This window comes from Chionomys nivalis, chromosome 7 (assembly GCF_950005125.1).
Source record: "Chionomys nivalis chromosome 7, mChiNiv1.1, whole genome shotgun sequence".
Taxonomy (NCBI): domain Eukaryota; kingdom Metazoa; phylum Chordata; class Mammalia; order Rodentia; family Cricetidae; genus Chionomys; species Chionomys nivalis.
Genome location: NC_080092.1, coordinates 40,596,083 through 40,620,233, shown reverse-complemented (window position 1 = coordinate 40,620,233; position 24,151 = coordinate 40,596,083). Strand labels below are relative to the sequence as shown.

The window sequence follows — 24,151 nt, the reverse complement described above, 5'->3', positions numbered from 1 at the left end:
CCAAATTGAGACTCTGTCTCTACCTCGATCCATCGCCAGATGAAGGTTCTAAGGTGATATGCAAGATATTCATCAGTATAGGATAGGGTCATTTCAGGTTCCCTCTCCTTAGTTGCCCAAGGTACCAGCTGGGGACATATTCCTGGACACCTGCGAACCCCTCAAGAGTCAAGTCTCTTGCCAACCCTAAGATGGCTCCCTTAGATAGGATATATACTTCGCTGCTCCCGTATCCATCCTTCCTATATCCCAACTATCCCAATCCTCCGAGCTCCTCCCATCCTCCCCTTCTCATATTTCTCATCCCATTTCCCCTTTGCCCCATGCCACCTCACCCACAAGTTCCCAGTTTTTGCCCTGGAATCTTGTCTACTTCCCCCTCTCCATGCGGATGACTATATGATTTTCTTTGGGTACAGTTTCTTATTTAGCTTCTATAGGATCACACATTATATGCTTAATGTCTTTTATTTTATGGCTAGAAACCGATTATGAGTGAGTACATCCCATGTTCCTCTTTTTGAGTCTGGGATACCTCACTCAGGATAGTGTTTTCTATTTCCATCCATTTGCACGCAAAATTCGAGAAGTCATTGTTTTTTACTGCTGAGTAGTACTCTAATATGTATATATTCCACACTTTCTTCATCCATTCCTCCATTGAAGGGCATCTAGGTTGTTTCCAGGTTTTGGCTATTACAAACAATGCTGCTATGAACATAGTTGAACAGATACTTTTGTCATTTGATGTGGCATCTCTTGGGTATATTCCCAATAGTGGTATTACTGGATCTTGGGGTAGGTTGATCCCAAATTTCCTGAGAAATCGCCACACTGATTTCCAAAGTGGTTGCACAAGTTTGCATTCCCACCAGCAATGAATGAGTGTGCCTCTTTCTCCACAACCTCTCCAGCAAAGGCTATCATTGGTGTTCTTGATTTTAGCCATTCTGACAGGTGTAAGATGGTATCTCAAAGTTGTTTTAATTTGCATTTCCCTTATCGCTAAGGAGGTTGAGCATGACCTTAGGTGTCTTTTGGCCATTTGAATTTCTTCTGTTGAGAATTCTCTGTTCAGATCAGTGCCCCATTTTTTTATTGGGTTCATTAGCATTTTAAAGTTTAGTTTCTTGAGTTCTTTATATATTTTGGTGATCAGACCTTTGTCTGTTGCAGGGTTGGTGAAGATCTTCTCCCAGTCAGTGGGATGCCTTTTTGTCTTAGTGACAGTGTCCTTTGCTTTACAGAAGCTACTCAGTTTCAGGAGGTCCCATTTATTCAATGTTGCCCTTAATGTCTGTGCTGCTGGGGATAAACGTAGGAAGTGATCTCCTGTACCCATATGTTGTAGAGTACTTCCAACTTTTTCTTCTATCAGGTTCAGTGTGTTCAGACTAATATTGAGGTCTTTAATCCATTTGGACTTGAGTTTTGTGCATGGTGATAGATATGGATCTATTTTCATTCTTCTACACGTTGACAACCAGTTCTGCCAGCACCATTTGTTGAAGATGCTCTCTTTTTTCCATTGAATACTTTTAGCTCCTTTATCAAAAATTAGGTGTTCATAAGTTTGTGGGTTAAAATCAGGGTCTTCTACTCGGTTCCATTGGTCGACTTCTCTGTTTTTATGCCAATACCAAACTGTTTTCAATACTGAGGCTCTGTAATAGAGTTTGAGGTCAGGGATGGTAATGCCTCCAGACGATCCTTTATTATATAAGATTGTTTTGGCTATCCTGGGTTTTTTGTTTCTCCATATAAAGTTGATTATTGTCCTCTCAAGATCTGTGAAGAATTTTGATGGGATTTTAATGGGGATTGCATTGAATCTATAAATTGCCCTTGGTAGAATTGCCATTTTTACTATGTTGATCCTCCCTATCCAAGAGCAAGGGAGATCCTTCCATTTTCTGGTATCCTCCTCAATTTCTTTCTTCATTGACTTAAAGTTCTTGTCAAATAGATCCTTTACTTCCTTGGTTAGGGTTACCCCAAGATATTTTATGCTATTTGTGGCTATCGTGAAGGGTGATGCTTCTCTGATTTCCATCTCTGCTTCCTTATCCTTTGTGTATAGGAGGGCAACTGATTTTTTGGAATTGATCTTGTATCCTGCAACGCTACTAAAGGTGTTTATCAGCTGAAGGAGTTCTTTGCTGGAGTTTTTGGGGTCGCTTATGTACACTATCATATCGTCTGCAAATAATGAAAGTTTAACTTCTTCCTTTCCGATTTGAATCCCTTTGATCCCCTTATGTTGTCTTATTGCTATTGCTAGAATTTCAAGCACTATATTAAAGAGGTATGGAGAGAGTGGACAACCTTGTCGTGTTCCTGATTTTAGTGGAATAGATTTGAGTTTCTCTCCATTTAATTTGATGTTAGCTGACGGCTTGCTATAAATAGCTTTTATTATAGTTAGGAACGACCCTTGTATTCCTAATCTCTCTAAGACCTTTATCATAAAGGGATGTTGAATTTTGTCAAATGCTTTTTCAGCATCTAATGAAATGATCATATGGTTTTTTTCTTTCAGTTTATTTATATGATGGATTACATTGATAGATTTTCGTATGTTGAACCAGCCCTGCATCTCTGGGATGAAGCCTACTTGATCATAATGGATAATTTTTCTGATGTGTTCTTGGATTCGGTTTGCCAGTATTTTATTGAGTATTTTTGCGTCGATGTTCATGAGTGAGATTGGCCTGTAGTTCTCTTTCTTGGTTGTGTCTTTGTGTGGTTTTGGTATCAGAGTAACTTCAGCTTCATAAAAGGAATTTGGCAATGACTTCTCTGTTTCAATATTGTGAAATACATTAAGGAGTATAGGTATTAGGTCTTCTTGGAAGTTCTGGTAGAATTCTGCATTGAAGCCATCTGGACCTGGGCTTTTTTTGGTGGGGAGGTTTTTTATAACAACTTCTAATTCTTCGCGACTAACAGGTCTATTTAGATTGTTCACCTGGTCCTGGTTTAACTTTGGTATATGGTATTTATCTAAAAAAGTGTCCATTTCTATAACATTTTCCAGTTTTGTGGCATACAGATTTTTGTAGTAAGATCTAATGATTCTCTGAATTTCCTCTGAGTCTGTGGTTATGTCTCCCTTTTCGTTTCTGATTTTGTTAATTTGCGTATTCTCTCTCCGCCGTTTGATTAGTTTGGATAGGGGTTTATCAATCTTATTGATTTTCTCCATGAACCAGCTTTTTGTTTCATTGATTCTTTGGATTGTTTTCTGTGTTTCTATTTTGTTGATTTCAGCCCTCAATTTGATTATTTCCAGTCTTCTACTTCTCCTAGGTGAGTCTGCTTCTTTTTTTTCTAAAGCTTTCAGGTGGGCTATTAAGTCTCCAATGTGTGCTTTCTCCATTTTCTTTAAGTGGGCACTTAATGCTATGAATTTTCCTCTTAGCACTGCTTTCATAGTGTCCCATAGGTTTGAGTATGTTGAGTCTTCGTTTTCATTGAATTCAAGAAAGACTTTAATTTCTTTCTTTATTTCTTCCTTGATCCAGGTGAGGTTCAGTAGTTGACTGTCCAGTTTCCATGAGTTCATAGGCTTTCTGGGGATAGCATTGTTGTTGAATTCTAACTTTAATCCATGGTGATCTGATAAGACACAGGTGGTTACCGATATTTTTTTGTAACTGTGTAAGTTTGCTTTGTTACCGAGTATGTGGTCTATTTTCGAGAAGGTTCCATGAGCTGCAGAGAAGAAGGTATATTCTTTCCTATTTGGGTGGAATGTTCTATAGATGTCTGTTAAGTCCATTTGATTCATTACCTCCCTTAATCCTCTTATTTCTCTGTTAGGTTTCTGTTTGATTGACCTGTCCATTGGTGAGAGAGGAGTGTTGAAATCTCCTACTATTAGTGTGTGTGGTTTGATGACTGCCTTGAGTTTTAGTAACGTTTCTTTTACATAAGTGGGTGCTTTTATATTAGGGGCATATATATTCAGGATTGAGATTTCATCCTGGTGAATTGTTCCTGTTATGAGTAAAAAATGTCCATCTCCATCTCTTTTGATTGATTTTAGTTTGAAGTCAACTTTCTTAGAAATTAGTATGGCCACACCTGCTTGTTTCTTAGGTCCGTTTGCTTGATAAACCTTTTCCCAGCCCTTTACTCTGAGTAGATGTCTGTCTTTGTGGTTGAGGTGTGTTTCTTGTAAGCAGCAGAATGTTGGATCCTGTTTTCGTATCCAATCTCTTAGCCTGTGCCTCTTTATAGGTGAGTTGAGTCCATTGATATTAAGTGATATTAATGACCAGTGGTTGTTAACTCCGGTCATTTTTACTTTCTTTCTTTCTTTTCTTTGGTAGTAGAGTTTGTGTGTTTCCCTTCTTCAAGTTGTGCTGGTGAAGGGTCTTTAGATGTCTGAGTTATTGTGGGCATTGTTGGACTCCTTGGTTTGTGATTTTCCTTCAATTACTTTCTGAAGGGCTGGATTTGTGGCTACGTATTGTTTAAATTTGTTTTTATCCTGGAAAACTTTGTTTTCTCCATTTATAGTGAACGAAAGCTTGGCTGGGTATAGTAGTCTGGGCTTGCATCCATGGTCTCGTAGTTTCTGCAGTATATCTATCCAGGACCTTCTGGCTTTCATGGTTTCCATAGAGAAATCAGGTGTAAGTCTGATAGGTTTACCTTTATAGGTAACTTGACCTTTTTCCTTTGCAGCTCTTAATATTCTTTCTTTATTCTGTATGTTTTGTGTTTTGATTATTATATGACGAGGAGATGTTTTTTTTTGATCCAGTCGATTTGGTGTTCTGTATGCTTCTTGGACCTTCAAAGGAATATCTTTCTTAAGGTTGGGAAAGTTTTCTTCTATAATTTTATTAAATATATTTTCTGGACCATTGAGCTGTACTTCTTCTCCTTCTTCTATCCCTATTATTCTTAGGTTTGGTCTTTTTATTGTGTCCCAGATTTCCTGAATGTTTTGTGATGAGAATTTGTTGGTTATGCTGTTTTCTTTGATGAGAGTGTTTATTTTCTCTATGGTATCTTCAGTGTCTGAGATTCTTTCTTCTATCTCTTGTAATCTGTTGGTGGTACTTGTCTCTGTAGTTCCTGTTCGTTTATTCAAATTTTCCATCTCCATCCTTCCCTCGGTTTGTGTTTTCTTTATTACTTCCACTTCGTTCTTCAAGTCTTGAACCGTTTCCCTTACCTGTTTGATTACTTTTTCTTGTTTCTCTTGGTTTTCTTGGGTATCTTTGAGAGATTTATTCATTTCCTCTACCTTTTTGTTTGTAATCTCTAATTGGTTGTGGCAGTTTTTCACCTCCTGTTTAAGGTCCTCTATTATTTTCATAAAATTCACTTTTGAGTCGAATTCTTCTAATTCTTCTGTATTAGGGTTTAGACTTCTCATTTCGGGATTCCTGGATCCTGGTGATGTCACGTTGCCTTTCAAGTTGTTGGGGGAATTCTTGCATTGGCGCCTGCCCATCTTTTCCTTCAAATGGAGCCAGGAGAGGCCTGATGTCTTGGACCAGTCTTTGCTGTGACTAACTCTCTAGGTGTATCTCCTCAGTGTAGGGGCAGGAACCGTTCCCTTCCAGGTGAACTCCTCAACACCAAAACATGGATGCGTGGTATTCTAATGACCCGCGTAAAGAAGGCCGAATGCAAGGGGTCGGGCGGGGTCCAGTAGAACACAGGCGACACTGCAGTACAAGCTGGAGGTGCCTGCGCTCCCTTTCGGGGGTTGCTGAGGCCTGCCTGCTGCTCTGGTTGGGTAGCCTTAGTGTAGGGGCGTTTGTGCTCTCTACCGGGACCGTCCGCCCCAGGATAGTACACACTCACCCGTCCCGATGAAACTTCTTGGCACCTACACAGGAACTCCTGGATGCCCCAATGAGCCAGGGACTAAGGGAAGTAGGGCGCAGGCAGAGCAGGTCCAGCAGATCACAGCAGAGACTGCAGCCCCAGCAGCAGGGGCCCGCTTTCCCTGGCGGGGACCTTGAGGCCTGCCCTCTGGTCAGGGTCTCACTGCTCTGGGTTGGTAGCCTTAGTGAAATGGCAGGAAACTGTTCCACAGCTAAGGACCTTGCAGACAAGGCAGGTTTGGGGGTGGGGGTGGGGGCGGGTGTGTAGGAGAGCAAGCCCTGCAGCAGGAGCTGGGGGAGGGGTGTTTGTGCTCTCTACCGGGACAGTCCGCCCCAGGATAGCACACACTCACCCGTCCTGATGAAACTTCTCGGCACCTACACAGGAACTCCTGGATGCCCCAATGAGCCAGGGACTAAGGGAAGTAGGGCGCAGGCAGAGCAGGTCCAGCAGATCACAGCAGAGACTGCAGCCCCAGCAGCAGGGGCCCGCTTTCCCTGGCGGGGACCTTGAGGCCTGCCCTCTAGTCAGGGACTCACTGCTCTGGGTTGGTAGCCTTAGTGAAATGGCAGGAAACTGTTCCACAGCTAAGGACCTTGCAGACAAGGCAGGTTTGGGGGTGGGGGTGGGGGCGGGTGTGTAGGAGAGCAAGCCCTGCAGCAGGAGCTGGGGGAGGGGTGTTTGTGCTCTCTACCTGGACAGTCTGCCCCAGGATAGCACACACTCACCCGTCCCGATGAAACTTCTCGGCACCTACACAGGAACTCCTGGATGCCCCAATGAGCCAGGGACTAAGGGAAGTAGGGCGCAGGCAGAGCAGGTCCAGGAGATCACAGCAGAGACTGCAGCCCCAGCAGCGGGGGCCCGCTTTCCCTGGCGGGGACCTTGAGGCCTGCCCTCTAGTCAGGTCCTCACTGCTCTGGGTTGGTAGCCTTAGTGAAAGGGCAGGAAACTGTTCCACAGTAAAGGACCTTGCAGACAAGGCAGGCTTGGGGCTATTTATTTATTTTTTGGTATGGAAATGGCCAAACTCACTATTATTTTGTTTTATTACTTGAGACAGGGTCTTATGTAATCCACCTGCCCTAGAACTTACAGTTCTTCTGTATGGCTGGTTTTGTTGCCATACTGAGCAAACTAACACTTTAATAATGGCACAAATGCTCTTCCATCATGACAGTGGAGCCCTGAGGCCTAACCACTTCTTAAAGATTTCATCTTTAAACACTCTTAAAATAGAGATTTGGAAATCTCATAATGATTCCTAATTTTTTGGTTAGTGATATTTATTTTGTTGTTAAAGATGTTAAATATAGATACAATTTTAAAGCCATAAGCCCTACATGCCCATCTCCTTTTTAAGAATTCTTTAAATTATAAATAATTTTTGAAAATTCCCCTGAAACATTTTGACATATGTTTTATGCAATTATGTTTATGTTTAATAATTATTATGGTTATGTATTTCATTACAATTTACTTTATAATAGCAATCAATTAGGCACTACATTTTTAAAAGTTATTGTCTATTTATTCCTTTTCCTCTTACATTTTACATCACATAACAGAAACTGAGTTATATGATTAAAGTCTAGCTAACAGACCTGTGTCACTGGCTCTCATCTCTAAGATCTTACTTTAAAAGAAACAGAGTAGCTAGCCCAAGGGACACCAGCAGGGCAAGTTGATTATACATTCATTTTCCAAACACTTGGTAAAATTTAGAATATAAAATAACAAATGAGAGTCAGATAAATTAATACGACACTAAAGAGTGAGCTCAATGCAATAGGTCAGCTGAGCTAGTGAATGAGGTGTACCTAAGCTGAGTAGGGCTGTTTTGGTGACCTTCCCTCTGCACATTTATCACACTGTCTTCTGCAGCCACTTCCTCAGTGCTCCCTTGACCTCCTTGTTCCTCACACTGTATATGAGGGGGTTCAGGACCGGCGTAAAGATGGTGTAGAAGGCAGACACCACTTTGTCGTGCTCTCCCGGCTGATGGGACTTAGGCCTCATGTAGATGAGCATGATGGCCCCGTAGAATAGCCCCACCACAGCCAGGTGAGAAGAGCAGGTGGCAAAGGCCTTCTTCTGGGCTGCGGAGGATCGCATGCGGAGTACTGCAACCAGGATGAGGGAGTAGGAAGCCAGGATGAGGCACAGAGGGATCAGGAGCATAAGGATGCAGCAAATGTACATGAAGAACTCAAAGACTTTGGTGTCGGCACAGGCGAGGCGCACCAGAGAGGGCGCCTCACAGAAGAAGTGGTTGATGGTTCGAGAGTGGCAAAAGGGGAAACTCAAGATGGTGCCCGCTTGCATCAACCCATCAGCGGCTCCCAGGAACCAAGATCCCAAGGTCAGATGCGTGCACAGCTTGGAGCTCATGAGGACATGGTAGCGCAGGGGCTGACATACAGCCACGTAGCGGTCATAGGACATGGCTGCCAGGAGGAAGCACTCGCCCCCTGCTAGGGTAAGGAACAGGAAGATCTGGGAGCCACAGCCTGCAGCGGAGATGGACCTCATGCTCATCAAGTAGTTGGCTGCCATCTTGGGGATGATGGTGGAGACGAGCATCATGTCCATGAGGGAGAGTTGGCTGAGGAGGAAGTACATGGGCGTGTGGAGCCTGGGGTCCCTGCAGATGAGCAGGATCATGAGGGCGTTTCCCATCAGGGAGGCGGTGAAGATTACTAACACAACAGAAAACAGGAACAGGTGGACTTGTGTGTGGCTGAAGAGCCCAAGAAGAATGAACTCCAATGCTGTGGTGTTGCTGGGAGGCTCCATGACTCTGGTCAAACCTGGAAGACAGGAGGATGCTTTTTTTTTTTTTTTTTTTTGAGATAGGCTGTCATGGAACTAACTCTGTAGACCAGGCTGGCCCCAAACTCAGAGATCTGCCTGCCTCTGCCTCCCCCAGTGCTGGGATTAAAGGCACATGCTGCCATGCCTGGTCTGAAAATGACTTTTTTTTTTTTAAAGTGACTTCCAATATCCTTAAAATCTTTGTTCAAGTGTCAGAATATTTCAATTTAGTGAAATAATATTTTTTTTTTCTGCAACCTGATGCTGAGGTATGGATCAGTGGGTAAGAACACTTGCTACACAAGCCTGAAGATACGAGTTTGGATTTCAGAGCTCACATAGAAAGCTAGGTGTGGTCCTCATGTGTCTGTAGCTTAGCTCTGAAGGGCACAGACCAAAGGATTTCTAGTTGTCTCTGGCTCCAACCTAGAAGTTGCCTCAAAGAAGTAAGGCAGAGACTGATACAGGAGGACATCAACACCCTCCTCTGGCCTGCCCGTGAACCCACACACATGAGTGTGTATTACACACACATGCACACAAACACAGAGTGCCATACACACCACACCCCCACCACACCATAACACACACACACACAGTGCCACACACACCAAACTCCTACCACACCATAACACATACACACACATACACACAGTGTCACACACACCACACCCCTACCACACCATAACACACACACACAGTGCCACACACACCAAACCCCTACCACACCATAACACATACACACACCACACACATATACACAGTGTCACACACACCACACCCCTACCACACCATAACACACACACAGTGCCACACACACCAAACTCCTACCACATCATAACACACACACACACACAGTGCCACACACACCAAACCCCTACCACACCATAACACATACACACACCACACACATACACACAGTGTCACACACACCACACCCCTACCACACCATAACACACACACAGTGCCACACACACCAAACTCCTACCACATCATAACACACACACACACACAGTGCCACACACACCAAACCCCTACCACACCATAACACATACACACACATACACACAGTATCACACACACCACATCCCTACCACACCATAACACACACACAGTGCCACACACACCAAACCCCTACCACACCATAACACATACACACACCACACACATACACACAGTGTCACACACACCACACCCCTACCACACCATAACACACACACAGTGCCACACACACCAAACTCCTACCACACCATAACACACACACACAGTGTCACACACACGACACCCCCACCACACCATAACACACACACATACACACACTTCTGCATTATCCACATTTATTTCACCATATTTTAACTTTCAACTGAATTAAATGAAACATACAGAATGCAAGTCTACTGCCCATGTGTTTTAGCCCTATACTTATATCAATCATGGCATAAAGAAGCATTGTTGCATGATTTCAATTTCCTACAGTTTAGTATTTGTCAGTTGGGAGAATCCTAAATTCTTGCACATTTGTGAATGCTGCCGTGACCCGACTCATGACCTTTGCACCTTTCTTACATATCTATTCAAGGAGCTCCATATGAGAGTAAGGAGGAACTCTTTGCCCTAAAGGAAACACAGCTGAGTTTCTCTATTGCATGTGTGAGGCCCTGTTGTCCTATAGCATATGTAATGATGACCACAGATGACGACAGATGCTTCATGCCCCAGGACCACGCCTCACACTATCAACACTTCCCTGATGAGAAGAGCCATTGGTCCTTCTCTCTCTCCCTCTTTCGCTTTTCGACAGGGTTTCTCTGTGTAACAGTCCTGACTGTTCTGGAACTTGCTTTGTTGACCAAGTCTCAGGCTTATAACTCACTGAGATCTGCCTGTCTCTGCCTCTCCAGTGCTGGGATTAAAGGTGTATGCAAGCACATTAAAGGTGTGTTTTCATCTTCTTATTTTGACGGTTAAGTGTCAGGTGTAACAATAGATATCATTCATGGAGCTGCCAGAGTGTTAGTAGTTAGACATAACATATGTCTTGATGCTGAGGCAGAAAAACTCTGGCCCCCTTAACCTTTGGGCTAACCTGAAAAACTGCATGTGAAATTTTGTTCTCACTGGGTGCTTTGGTTCACGCCTTTTATTCCAGCACCTAGGAGACAGAGGCAAGTGGATCTCTCTGAGTTCCAGGGTGGACTAGAAAGTGAGTTCCAGGACAGCCAAGGGCACACAGTGAGATTCTATTAAAAAAAGAAGAAAATCTTTTTAAACTAAAAATTTATTTATTTATTAAAGATTTCTGCCTCCTTCCCGCCACCGCCTCCCATTTCCCCCCTCCCCCAATCAACTCCCCCTCCCTCAGCAGTCCAAAGAGCAGTCAGGGTTCCCTGCCTTGTGGGAAGTCCAAGGATCTCCCACCTCCTTCCAGGTCTAGTAAGGTGAGCATCCAAACAGCCTAGGCTCCCACAAAGCCAGTACATGCAGTAGGATCAAAACCCAGTGCCATTGTTCTTGACTTCTCAGCAGCCCTCATTGTCCGCTATGTTCAGCGAGTCCGGTTTTATCCCATGCTTTTTCAGACCCAGTCCAGCTGGCCTTGGTGAGTTCCCGATATTTCTTATATATTTTATGACATGTACAGTGACCTAATATATTTATACATAATCCATATATCTTCAACCTATTTCACACATTTCAAGTTATTATAATGCACCATTTTAAACACATGTCATCTGTTTGGAATGCTAGCACATTAATTACCATTTCTTAGATGTTGGATTGTGTTTCACTAGTGCAATCCTGGGAAGGCTAGTAGTTATTTGTACATGAATGGCATCTATGATCATTGTAAATTTGATATTACTCTGTGCTAGCATTGCAAACATACTGTGACACCTATAGGACCCCCCTTCTAGACAGACATAGGCAAATACACACAGACATATACACACATAGACACAGACACACACATAGACACATGCACATACGCACATAAACACAGGCACAAAAACAGACATATGAGAGAGGGAGGGAGGGAGGGAGGAAGAGAGAGAGGGATTATAAAATAAGTTTAAATGAGAGTATTTTTCTAGGGCCAGTCATGCAACTCCGTGGTGGAGTTTTTATCTTCCATGTGTGAAACCTCAAATTTGATTCCCATAACCACAAAAATTACTACAGTAATCTGAAAATATATGTGTCATATTCAAATATCTTTAAGAAAAAGATGTATCTCAGAATTAACTTACAATAGAATTTTTCTATGTTTTAATAAAATAAAAATGTTTCCAATGTCTCCTTGTACTCTCATATCATTCATGTTTTATGGATTTCTTTTGACTACAGAGTTATCATACATTACTGTAGTTAAGAAAAAGTCACTCTGATGTTTGAACACTTAGTGTTCATGAGAGTTTCTCTATGCTTTCACTAAAGTAGTAGCTTCTAAAAGTCAATAAAATGTTTATATTGTCACAGAACTAACATTTATGCTTCAAATTTTAAGTTATTTTAAGTTTAGAAATAATCAGATAACAAACAAAATCTTATAATGTGCCATTTATGACAAAGTTATTTACTCAGGCGAATATAATAATGCGATTTCAAAGACTAAAATGCAAGCTAAATTTGGAGATCAAAAGAATTGTGATTTTTTTTTGTACCCTGTTACCCTGTATGCTGAAAACAAAATAAATTTCTGCTCTTATTCATTGTCCCAATCAAAAAGGAAACATAATCAACAGTAGGCTCTTGAATGCCCAGGCTAGACGGAATAATCAACATTCAAGTAATTGATAAATTGAATTCAACTAGGTTATACGCTCTACCACATAGAACTTCAAGTGATGACTGTTTTGCTACCAAAAATATCCGTTTGCAAAATGACAGAAAGGAATAATTGACTTTAGCAATTTGTTTTGTGACAAAGTCTCACTATGGAGCCCAGACTGACCTGGAACTTGCCGCTCTCCTGCCTCAGCTTCCCGAGTGCTGGAATGAGACGTATGTTGTCAGAGCAGCACTTCTGTGGACTCAACAATGATGAAAACTATACAAAATTATTATAGTTGTGCTGCTCTGACCAAGGAAAACCATCATACTTTTGCTGTTTAAATGACAGGAAAGCCCAGTTGGTATATAACATACTGTCAGGAGTCAGTGTGGATTAATGGTCTTGCTCGCCTACCTGCACGCTCCGCATCTGGAGTGTATCCATGTGATTACTGTGCTTTGAAGTCAAACACATTTCTTAGACCAGCTGTTCTCGACCTCTTTAGGGGTCACATATCAGATATTTGCATTATGATTCATACATAACAGTAGCAAATTACAGTTATGAGGCAGCAATGAAATAATTTTATGGCTAGGGTCACCACAACATGAGGAACTGAATTAAAGGGTGTCAGCATTTGGGAGGTTGAGAACTATTGTCTTAGGCCAAAAAAGTTCCCAGTCAATTTTTTTTTTAAAATAGGGACTTAATTTGTCTTACAGATTTGTTTTAATAAAACATAGTAGTTTAAATGGAGTACTTAACCAATTACTGTTCTTAAGGAAACTACTGGAAATACATGGCTGGAGCCAGCAAAATGGCTCAGTGGGCAAAGCACATCCTACGAAGGCCTGAGGACTTGCATCTGATACCTAGGCCATTTGTAAAAGTGAGAGAACAGACTCCACAACACGGTCCTCTCTCTTGTGTTAGTGTGTGTGCATGGACGCACACACACATACAATAATAACAATAAACACAATTCAATGACGGAACTGTCACTAGCCCTAGAGGGGAGTGCATGAAGTATTAATACAATGAAATAGAATGTACTCATCCATCTCAGACTTGGACTATGCCTCACTCTCAAGTCTCCTGAAAACTTCTTTGGTCCTGTCTGAATACCTTCCACACGGTAATGAAAAACTATATATAATCAAAAGTTTATAAATACTATAAGGTTTCAATTAAGTCTTGAAAATACATAGTCTCAGTGGACATGAAGTTCACGGTTAAGAGAATTGTCATGCCTGTGCACTAAATACAGGACTGAGCTTTTCTCCGTGTTTCACATTCTAAGTTGGATTGTACTGAAGTCAATCTCAATACACAAGTGAAACGAAACAAAACTACTGTAACCCATCATCAACTGGGGCTGGAAACACAGAGCTTCTCTGTTTCTTCTCAATACGTCTCTCCCTGGGAAGTATTGAGATTGGTCCTCAATTTGATTCTAAGAAATGCTTAAAGAAAGGGGGGAAAACTTAAATTCACAAAAGTTTTTTTTTTTTTTAACATTTATCTAATGTGTAGCGAGGAAAGCCGTGTGCTGCTGCAGTGGAACAACATATGACCCCCCCCCCCCCAGTGACCTTCAGATCACGTTCATCAGCAGAGACCGATGCCTCGCTTTTGTGCATTTTACCAAAGGTTGTGGCAGAGAGTTAAGAGACCATGCTTGTGAGCTTATGGGGCAAGGTATGGATACATTGGCTTCTCTATTCTAAAAATGCTATGAATTAAGGCAGAGTCCCTAAAATTGTAGAAATGAAATATATTGTAACAGAATCTTGAGAGAGCACCACCTGCGGTTGTAAGCACTCCATCTCACGGACGGAGAACTCACCCGTGTCGGGAGCAGCTGCTGTGCAGGACGATCCTGAATCTGTGGCTCAGGTCCCAGGACTCATCACTGAGAGCTCTGTGCCACTCCTGGCCCTTGCTCTATACGAAACTCGCCGGCTCATGGTCCAGGTCATCCTACAGTCAGGCTTCAGAGTCCTCAGTGAGAGCACCCCTCGTGAAATCCAGCTGAAAATACCTTCTCTGTTTATTAGCTCCCTAAAATTAGTTTTCAAATCCCAGGATATTTGATCCCTGACGTAACTGACCCATACTGGTAACATCAGGGTACAGCCAGGTTGAAGAAGATCCATCTTTTAATATCATTACCTGTGATAGTAAACCCCTGATTCCCCCCCCCCCCCGGGATCATATCAGTCATGTTAGCCTGTGCTTTAGTGAAAACCCATGTGTTGAGAACGATCTGAAAGTTAGATGAAGATGGACACAGGATGTGAGGAAAACGTTGCCTATAAAGTTACTGTTTGAAAATGGGGATGGCTCAACTGAAGTAGTGAAGTTTGTAGCTATACCACTTGGCAGTCACCTGAATGCCTTGACTCTCAAGCTGATCATCCATAAAAAGGGCTAAGATATCTGTCCCCATATGGTTTATTTACAGTGAGTGGCAAGCTCCAGGTTTACCCCCAAAGTATCTGCTCCCACCTGGCCTTCTGATTTATGTATAGTTAAGGGGAGGTGGGTGTTTGTCTAATGCCTTAACTGGTTAAAAAAATATAAATTAAATCTGTGTTATTCTACTTAACTGAGTTGCAACTGATTGGTTGCACACCACTGGGTGTGAACTGCTGAGAAGTGAGAAGCATGCTTGAGTTGTGTTCTACACAGTTATACAAGGATTCTTGAAGCCAGTATATTGAGCTGATTGAATTTTATATTTAAATAGATTGACACCTATAGGCATAGAGAGATGAATTAAACAGTTCTTGCTGGTATTCTGTTACAGAGTAAGGTAGCTGGTATTAATAAAAACAGACTATTCTGTTCAAAGAAACCTGGAACAGAGGACTCTGAATAATTTTTAACTACAAAGAAATGATAAATGTTTATGGTAATAGACATGAAATGATCATCATCCATTATATACATGGGTCACGTTATATGCCATAAACAAAAAACAATTATTTTGTTCTTATTGTATAAAAAGTTTAACATGTAATTAATTAAGACATTCATAGACTGATAATTGCATTTTATTTTCAATCTCAAATCAAGAAAACAATGTTTTATTTTTTGGTATTTATTTGATTTTTAAGTGTGTGTGTGAGTGTGTATACGTGTGCGTCTGTGCATCTTTGTGGAGGCATGTGCGCCTGAGTGAAATGCCTGCAGATGCCAGAGGTGGCCTTGGATCCTCTGCAGCTCAAGTTACAGTCAGTTCTGAGTCGCCTGATGGGTGCTGGCAATTAAACTCAGGTCACCTGCACTCAACTGTTGAGTCGTATCTTAAGCTACAGGACAATGTCTACTATTGACAACAGAAGTTAAAATACTGTTTATGGATTTCAAATATAAATCCAGAAAATATACTCTTTCTTTTGCTATCACTTGAGATCTTTCAGTATTATTAGTTGATGGATTATATTATATTTAATATTAAGTCTTAGTTTAGCAATATCAGAAAACTTCTGACTTACGATTGACATTTAGGCGTGAAGAAGAAGTTCTTGTATTTATTGGCATATAAGACATTAAGACTTGATTGGTCATAGGAGATGGCCAGTTCAGGTTACATATCTGCTACTGTTAGGAGTCTTAGCAGGGTCCCCTTAAATCTGACCCGGAATGCCCCTTTCCCAGCCTTCTCTTGTTGTTCTCTCTCCCCTTGACTCCCTCCCAACCTGATTGCTCGTGTTCTCATCCCCACCTGCCCACATCCCACTCAGGAAATCTATTTCTCCTTTGCAGGGAGATTCAGGTTTCCCCCTTGAACCTCCTTGCTACTTTGTCTCTCTGGGTCTATGGATTATAGCATAGTTATCCCTTATATCCACTTATGAATAAGTACATGTCATATTTGTCTTTATGGATCTGGGTTACCTCACTCAGGATGATTTTTTTTCTAGTTCCATTCATTTGCCTGCAAATTTCCTGATTTATAGGTCTTATTTCAAAATATGACCTATAAATAAGTGTTATAAACTTTAGAACTGAAGAACAATCTTTCTGAAAATTAGAACTAGCCACTCTGTATAAAATTACAGCTGTGAAACCAGACTGGCCAAAAGAAAGCAGAGTTACAAGTAATTAAATTATTTCTAATATTCTATTCATAAAATAGAATGATTCATAGGTACAATAACTAAAGGGCAGAGAGGAAACATACAGGCACCCGGATGAGAGACGATTCCATTCTTGTCTAGTAAGAAAGTGGTGGGTATGGGAGGAGAAGGGGAAAAAAACAGCTGAAAATAGCTATAATTTTTAGGGGGTGGGGGGAGTGAGGGTGATTATCAGGAATGGGCAGGTTATTCAGAAACAGTCATCCTGAATGCTTTAGAGGAACTGTAAAACTCTGCCACCTAAGGAACAATGATCCGTGGTCAAAAGTTACTGCAGAAAGGGCAGCTACTGATTAATGTGATGCAGTGTCAATTAGATGGACATTCCTGAGGTCCTTTGTCTGCTGTAGTTTTGTCTTTCCTTTTTCAGTACATCAGGTATATTGCCCTGTAAATTGCAGTAATGGTACCAGGAATAAAAAGATAAGGAATTTTAAACTTCTAAAAAGGATTAATCAATCCAGCTGCGAGCCTAGTTCTCTAGATGTGGAATTCAGGATTCAAGCTGTTTTCACTGAAAAATTCCAGCTGGAACCATTAGCCACTCTCCACCTTCACATCTCAGCTTCTGCTGTAGGAGGATCTTCTTTCTATGTGTTGCTTTCATTGGTTGAATAAAGAAAACTGCCTTGGCTTTTGATAGGGCAGCCCTTAGATGGACATGGTAGACAGAACAGAATTCTGGGAGGAAGAAGACAGTGTGGCAGACGCCATGGCTCTCCTCTCCTAGATGGACATTGGTTAGACTCATGCCAGTAAGCCACAGTCAAGTGGCGATATACATTAATGGAGATGGGTTAAACAAATATGTAAGAGTTAGCCAATAAGAGGTTAGAACTAATGGGCCAGGCAATGTTGAAATGAATACAATTTGTGTGTTGTTATTTTGGGATATAAGCTAGTCAGGTGGCCAGGAGCTGGGTGGGATGAAAAGCAGGCCCGCTTCTCATTACTACAAGCTTCCAGCATTCTTGCCTTCTCTAATCATCTATGGACTCTTTTTTTTCCAAAATGGATTTATTTATTTGTGAATGTTTAGCTCACATATATGTCTGTACACCATGCATATATCCCTGGTACCCTTGGAGGGAGGTCAGAAGAGGTTATTGAACCTCCTAGAACTGGAGTTAAGGATGGTTGTAAGTCACTAGGTGACTGCTAGGAATCAAACCCTGGTCCTCTGCAAGAACAAGTGCTCTTAACTGCTGAGCTATGTCTCCAGACCTCTCTACTGCACACTCAGATTTGTGTGTGTGTGTGTGTTCAAGTCTAAACCACCTTCTTAAATGGGCTTATAGAAAATAATAATAATTATTAATAATAATAATAAGAAAAATAGGAGGAAGGAAGAGGACTCTATTTGAGAAGCCCTAGCCAAATGGTGTATGCATGTTGTGATAGGTGGTTATTTATAGTACAATGACTAAACATCTCATCGCCCACAGCTGAACACACAGAGAAAGTGGAATTGGGTCTCTTCTGTGTTATTCTAGGTTTCTTGTATTCACCTTTGTTACTTCCTGTACCCTTTCATAAAGCTGATTTTGCATGTCATAGTACACGTCATATTGAAACCTTTAAAGACTGAAGTGAAAAAACCTTGAAACACAGAGAAATGAAGGTTATGGTACTGTTACTATTTCAGCATAGGAATAAGAAATAGGCAAAGACACAAAGTGATCAAAATTGGGTTCAAGGCTCATGGAAAAATGAGAGCCAAGAAGAGTGCAGAAATGATAACTGAAAGGAATAAAAATATTCACTATTCACAGAAACCGCATAAAGCATATTTAGGCACTGTAAAAACTAAATGCATAGAGTTGTTGCTATTACTTTGACCCTTCATTGTGTCCTGTGTTATTTTTATCATATACTGTGTCCTGTGTCTGATTTGACCTGAATAATTCTTTGAAATGTATATCATATATGTGTGTGTCTATGAATTAGATGTGTTCTGCTGACATAAACAAAGTTGGCAGAACTACTTTTATAACACAGTCTCCAACAGACTTATTTCTGTCTGCCTGTGATAGGCTGTACCTCCTACAGTAGGAATAAATTACATTTATTTAAAAAAAAATTCTAAAAAGGAAAGAAAGAAACCTGTTTTGCTCATTTGGTACTTATACTTTCTGAGGCTACACTGTGCTCTTGACAATTTAACCTCCGATACAACATTCCTGGTAACATGTCACATGGAAATTCTGTGACAGACACAGAGAGTGGGGGCAAATCAGATCAGAATGGCTGCACCTGCTACCTCTCTGTCCTAACGACTGCTACCCTAACTGTCTAGACTCCTAGGAATGAGCTTCCTCACCACAGGCACAAAACACTTGGACTCTTTCTGCAGTAGATGTGCCATTTGGCCAACGGGGACACCACGCTGAAGTTCCCAGAGGACACAGCCATACACATGTCAAAGATTATGTACCTGGCCAACTGATTAGATCTCCCATGATCATGAAGCATTGGAACATTATGGATACAAAGCAATTTACCAAGCCCATCTATAGCACCCTTTGGAGTCTTTTATTGCCAGCTTTGGTTTCTGAGCCAGCATCCCCGTGACTATCAGATGAAACATTTTGGAAAATAGAGCCTTATTCGAATGCTAGCTTTCCCCAAACTAAAGACTTTCTTTCTCAACAGACAGCATCTGAGAACCATGGCAGAGATTTTCCCACTTTGCTACAACCTAAACCCTTGATGTCTCCACGGCATAGTTGAAAAATGCCTTGAGTTATAACACATGACTTGTTTGTGCTCTGGAAAGTCCCACAAAACTCCAGAACATATCATTGGGGGTAACCTGAGTCCATGTTCCTGGGCCATGGTCACTCACATTAGGCTCAAGAATAAGCTGTACCCCATTCCCTTGAAGTGAGAGCTGTGTTTGGTTTTGAGAGATACATGAGTGCATTTATGTGCAAATACAGTTACACTGACAATTTGAAACCATCCTGGACACTTGTACTACCTAGATTTAAATATCTTTTAAACCATTATTATTAATATATCATAATACAGGAGCTGAAAGGATGAAACTATATGTTGCTTTTTATTTTCTTTAATTTCAAATATGCATAAATTATCAAGAAATTAACATAATTAATTCAATATGCTGTTTCTCTTGATTCACCTCTTCTCAACGTTGTTAGCCACTTTGCTTCCAATTCACTCATCTTTCATCAGTTGAACACCTCATGACCATTTATGCCTCAATATGACATAATTTTGAAGGATGAGAATATTGCCCCACAAGATTTAAAAGCCACTATCAATGTCATAAAGATATAACATTGGCAGGATACAAATAAAGATTTTGAATGTGCAAGAAGTACGCTAATGAAAATTTCAGAGTAGAGAAATAAGTCTTCCAAAGGGATGACTGTGCGATGAGACATGATGGATGAGGAATAACATCAGCATGAGAGCTGTAACAACAGATGTGTTGGAGACAAAGGAAATAAACTATTCGTTCCTAATTACTTGCTTTATTGTTCCTAGAAGGAGGGGTTGACACCCAACAATTTCTTCAGAGCCTCTGTGACATTCTTATTCCTCAGACTGTAGATTAGTGGATTCAACAGAGGGGTGAGTATTGTGTAAAACACAGACACCACCATGTCCTTCCCCGGGGTGTGGAAGGAGGCAGGGAACACGTAATTATAGACAGCAGCACCATAGAAGAGGATGACCACGGTCATGTGGGAGGAGCAGGTGGCGAGGGCCTTCTTCCTGCCCTCCGCTGAGTTCATCCTGAGAACTGTGAGGAGGATGGATGAATAGGAGCTTGAGATGACTGTCACAGGGATGAGAAGCATGAGCACACAGCACAGGTACATGAAGGTCTCATAGAGCCAGGTGTCTGAACAGGAGAGTTTTGTCACAGCAGGGGCCTCACAGAAGTAGTGATGGATCTCCCGGGATCCACAGAATGGGAAGGTCAGGATGACAGGGGCGAATACGAAACCATCCAAAGATCCCAGGAACCAGCAGGCAAACATCAGGAGGAGACACACCCTGCGGTTCATGAGGACAGGGTAATGGAGTGGATGGCAGATGGCCACATAGCGGTCATAAGACATCGCAGCCAGAAGGAAAAATTCTGAACCTCCCAGTGTCAGGTATAGAAACATCTGCATCCCACAGGCAGCAGCTGAGATCCTGTGGCTCCCCAGGACCTGGTCCATGAGCATCTTGGGCACAGTGACAGAAATGTACATCATGTCCATGAGGGACAACTGGCTGATGAAAAAGTACATGGGTGTGTGGAGCCGGGTGTCAGAGAGTACCAGAAGGATCAGGAGGGCATTGCCAGACAAGGCCACCAGGAAAACCACAAATATGACCACAGCAAGAAGAGATGGGTGTTTGATTTGATTGAAGAATCCCACCAGGATGAAATCTGACTGTCTAGTGTAGTTGCTCATCCAGGTGATGATGTTCATTGGTGTCTCCTAGGCAACCAAGAATGCCTTGGGGTTAGTGACTGCAAACTCATATGTGCACAAGACTAGTGTGCTGAGAATCAAGTTCCCTGGGCCTTTAGTTCTGAAAATGATTATCTAAGTAATAGTTAAGGATTTTAGAAGAGCAGGAATTCACCTCTGTGGTTAGATCATCACAACCCAGAGTAGATCGACCACGGTTCATGATGACTCATAGTGACCTCTATTAGGAAGTCTTGAAAACCGCAGGATTATCCACCAAAAGACACACAAAACAAATGAAAGACAAATTCAAATAAGCACACAAATGTTAGACACATTTTTAAGAATGTCAATGAGTAAAGGTACTCTTATGAACCATTGTAGAGTTGCTTATAATATTAATACATTATGATATACACTCTCCATTTTCATATTCATTGAAGAATATGGTTTTTTTAATTATATGGTAAAATATCTTAATTGAAAATGCATTTAGTCCATGTAAAATTGAATTTGAAGTTTCTTATGTATGTTTTTGATAGATAAATTCTCTTTAAGTATAAGTCATATAAACATAGTCATATGAAAATATAGATACAACAATGCATAGAACATGCTTGCTTATCTAACTCTGTTTAGACGAAGATAATGAGAAGTCTCACTCTTCTCTGTTCTCTGCTTCTCCAAGTTCGTCTCCTCTCAGGGCTCAACACTGGCTCAAAGCCTCAGCGGAGGAAGAGGATTTAGCAGTCCCTGCTGGTGCCCAGGTCAGGGTGTGTCAGCAGCATCTCTAAGGACAGTCAGCTACTTCTTCATGGACTCCGAGAAGCAGGGAGAACACACCCATGAGAAGTCCCTGAACGTGGATCACCAATCCCTCTGCTGCACACTCACAGCCTGCCTCTGTGTTAGGTGCTAAAAAAAAAATCAAGGACAAATTAACCTTGATTGTATTAAACAACTTTAGTGCTCATCTGTGTGGAAACATAGTATATGAATGGGAATTAAAATGAAGGTTTAAGTAGGTGCACCATAGTGAGAAACAGCAGCAGACACAATGCACCCAGCCTTTCTGTTAAGGTTCAGTGAACGCCTCTTCCACATGTACTTCTCAAAGACAGGAGATTTTTTAGTTTTATTTCTGAACTAGTTGATACTGCATTTTGATAGCTCCTCTTTCTGAGATGTTAGGAATACTTACAAGGGAGGAGCTGCTGAGATACCAATCACAGGTCTCAGGAACATTTTACATTTATGTCAAGATTCTAAAAACAAAACACAAAAACCCACCTGAAGCCACAAGACATACCTGAAATTGAAGTCCTTCATGTTCTGCCAAGCTGCTCTCTGCCTCAGAGCAAAGAACATGGCCAGGTCCTTAAGGCTTTCATATAAATATCAGAAAGCCTGAGACTTGTGGGAGGAGATGGACAGAGATACACACAGACAAACAGACTGAGAGGTATGGAGAAATGATAGATTTCCAATCTTAAAAGGCTTCTTTGTGAAAGAAAACATACCTGTTCTAAACTTAAGCTTCCTAGTGAGCACACCTTAAGGTTCCTGCTGACTGAATTTGCATTCGTGGACACAGTGGATGAGGACTGGGGAAGGAGCCACAGTCTATGAGAATCCCTGAACAGTGGAGGTCAGGTGGCAGGGGAGGCACAGGAGATGTGCTGGAAAAGCAGTGCACTCTGTTAAGCTGGGGGCACTCTAAACAGGGCAGCCAGAGACCATGAGACAGGAAAGTGCTATCGGCACATGGCACAGGACCAGTAGCTGTAGCCAGTCCTTACACCTGCTGTGCTGTTTGATTTCATGTGAACAGCTCGGTGCATTGTTAACACTGGGTGTTACTAACGGTGAAGGCAGAGAAATAACAAAGCTTCATCCCAAGCCAGCAGCATCCCTGATCCACCCTGCGCTTCAATAGCAGTCACCGTGTTTCTTCCCTTACAGTGGAGAAGCTCAGGGTCTCAGCATCTGCCTCACATCACACTATAGCACACAGTGTCAGTACTTAACTGATGGGTAGGCACAGAGTGGTACCTATCTGGTTCTATGGGAAACACCATGTGCCCAGGAACTTATAGTTTCTGTTTAGATTACCCACAGTCTGCTTTATATGATGAACATAAATAATATTGAGATAATTATTTGGAATTCTTGTAACCTTCAAATATTGCCCACAACTGAAGTTAAATAAACTGTAAAATAGACAGTTTTGGAAAACTAGTGGATTGTAATATGAACACTAACAAAACATGAGGAAGAGTAGGTTTGTTGGCCGATGCCTACTACAGTCTTGTCACTTGCGAGACGCATGCAGGGGGTTACCAATGAGATCAAGGCAAGTCTGCTGTGTGTGTGTGACTCATATTGTTTCATTCATAACTTAAATAAAAATCTCAGTACGGAAGTGCTAACAGGAAGCATTAGGTAGAAGCTGGGTGTGGTGTACACCCCTTCAATCCCAGCACTGGGAAGGCAGAGGCACGTAGATTCCCCAGTTAAAGGCCAGTCTGATATACAGAGCAAGTACCAGACAGCCAGGGCTGCACAGAGAAACCCTGTCTCAAAACACCAAAAAAGAGGGAAAAGAAGTCAGAATTTTATTCCTCCATATACAAGTAGAAATTAAATGATAATCAAACCCCTTGAAGAAGGAACAGTCTGTGCAGCGTCCACCCTGTGCCGTGCATTCTCTCCTGTCGGGTGGACTCACCATCAGATGCAGCTGCAGCCTGGCTCATATGAGCCAAGGGACAGCGGCTGGTTAAGTGCAGAAGGCACAGGAGCAAGTGACGTCATCCTGGCTGAACCCTGCTTATTCCTGAATAAAAAATCATTAATAACTCCCCTGTGGGTCTTTAAAGAAGGATGTAACTAAGCGAGCCGGGAATGGTGATTGAACCTCAGCCACAGCCTCATCTACCGTTCAGTTTGTTAAAGAGCAAAGCCATAGCCAGTGTCAGCCATAGCCTGGAAATCACCATCATGTGTTGTGGATTATGTGTTTAACTAGGCAAAGATGTGTTATATTTGTTTATGCTGCATTTGTTTAACTATGTAAAGATATGGTGTATTTGCATTAATTAATTAAAATTAACCTGGGCTCAGAGAGGTGGGGT

At 41.7% G+C, this 24,151-nt stretch overlaps 2 protein-coding genes across 2 annotated transcripts; both read right to left on the bottom strand.

Moving 5' to 3' along the window:
- Positions 1-7,716: 7,716 nt before the first annotated feature.
- Positions 7,717-8,646, bottom strand: LOC130878340 (olfactory receptor 2T33-like). The gene has a single exon (XM_057776258.1). It carries the CDS (start codon positions 8,644-8,646, stop codon positions 7,717-7,719), a length of 930 nt encoding a protein of 309 aa, XP_057632241.1.
- An 11,441-nt stretch (positions 8,647-20,087) lies between these two features.
- LOC130877889 (olfactory receptor 2T4-like) lies at positions 20,088-21,035 on the bottom strand. Its single transcript, XM_057775528.1, has one exon. The coding sequence runs from the start codon at positions 21,033-21,035 to the stop codon at positions 20,088-20,090; it is 948 nt and encodes a 315-aa protein (XP_057631511.1).
- Positions 21,036-24,151: the final 3,116 nt, after the last annotated feature.

Coding starts and splice junctions, on each gene's coding strand:
- LOC130878340 (XM_057776258.1), bottom strand. CDS start 8,646: ATGGAGCCTCCCAGCAACACCACAGCATTGGAGTTCATTCTTCTTGGG.
- LOC130877889 (XM_057775528.1), bottom strand. CDS start 21,035: ATGAACATCATCACCTGGATGAGCAACTACACTAGACAGTCAGATTTC.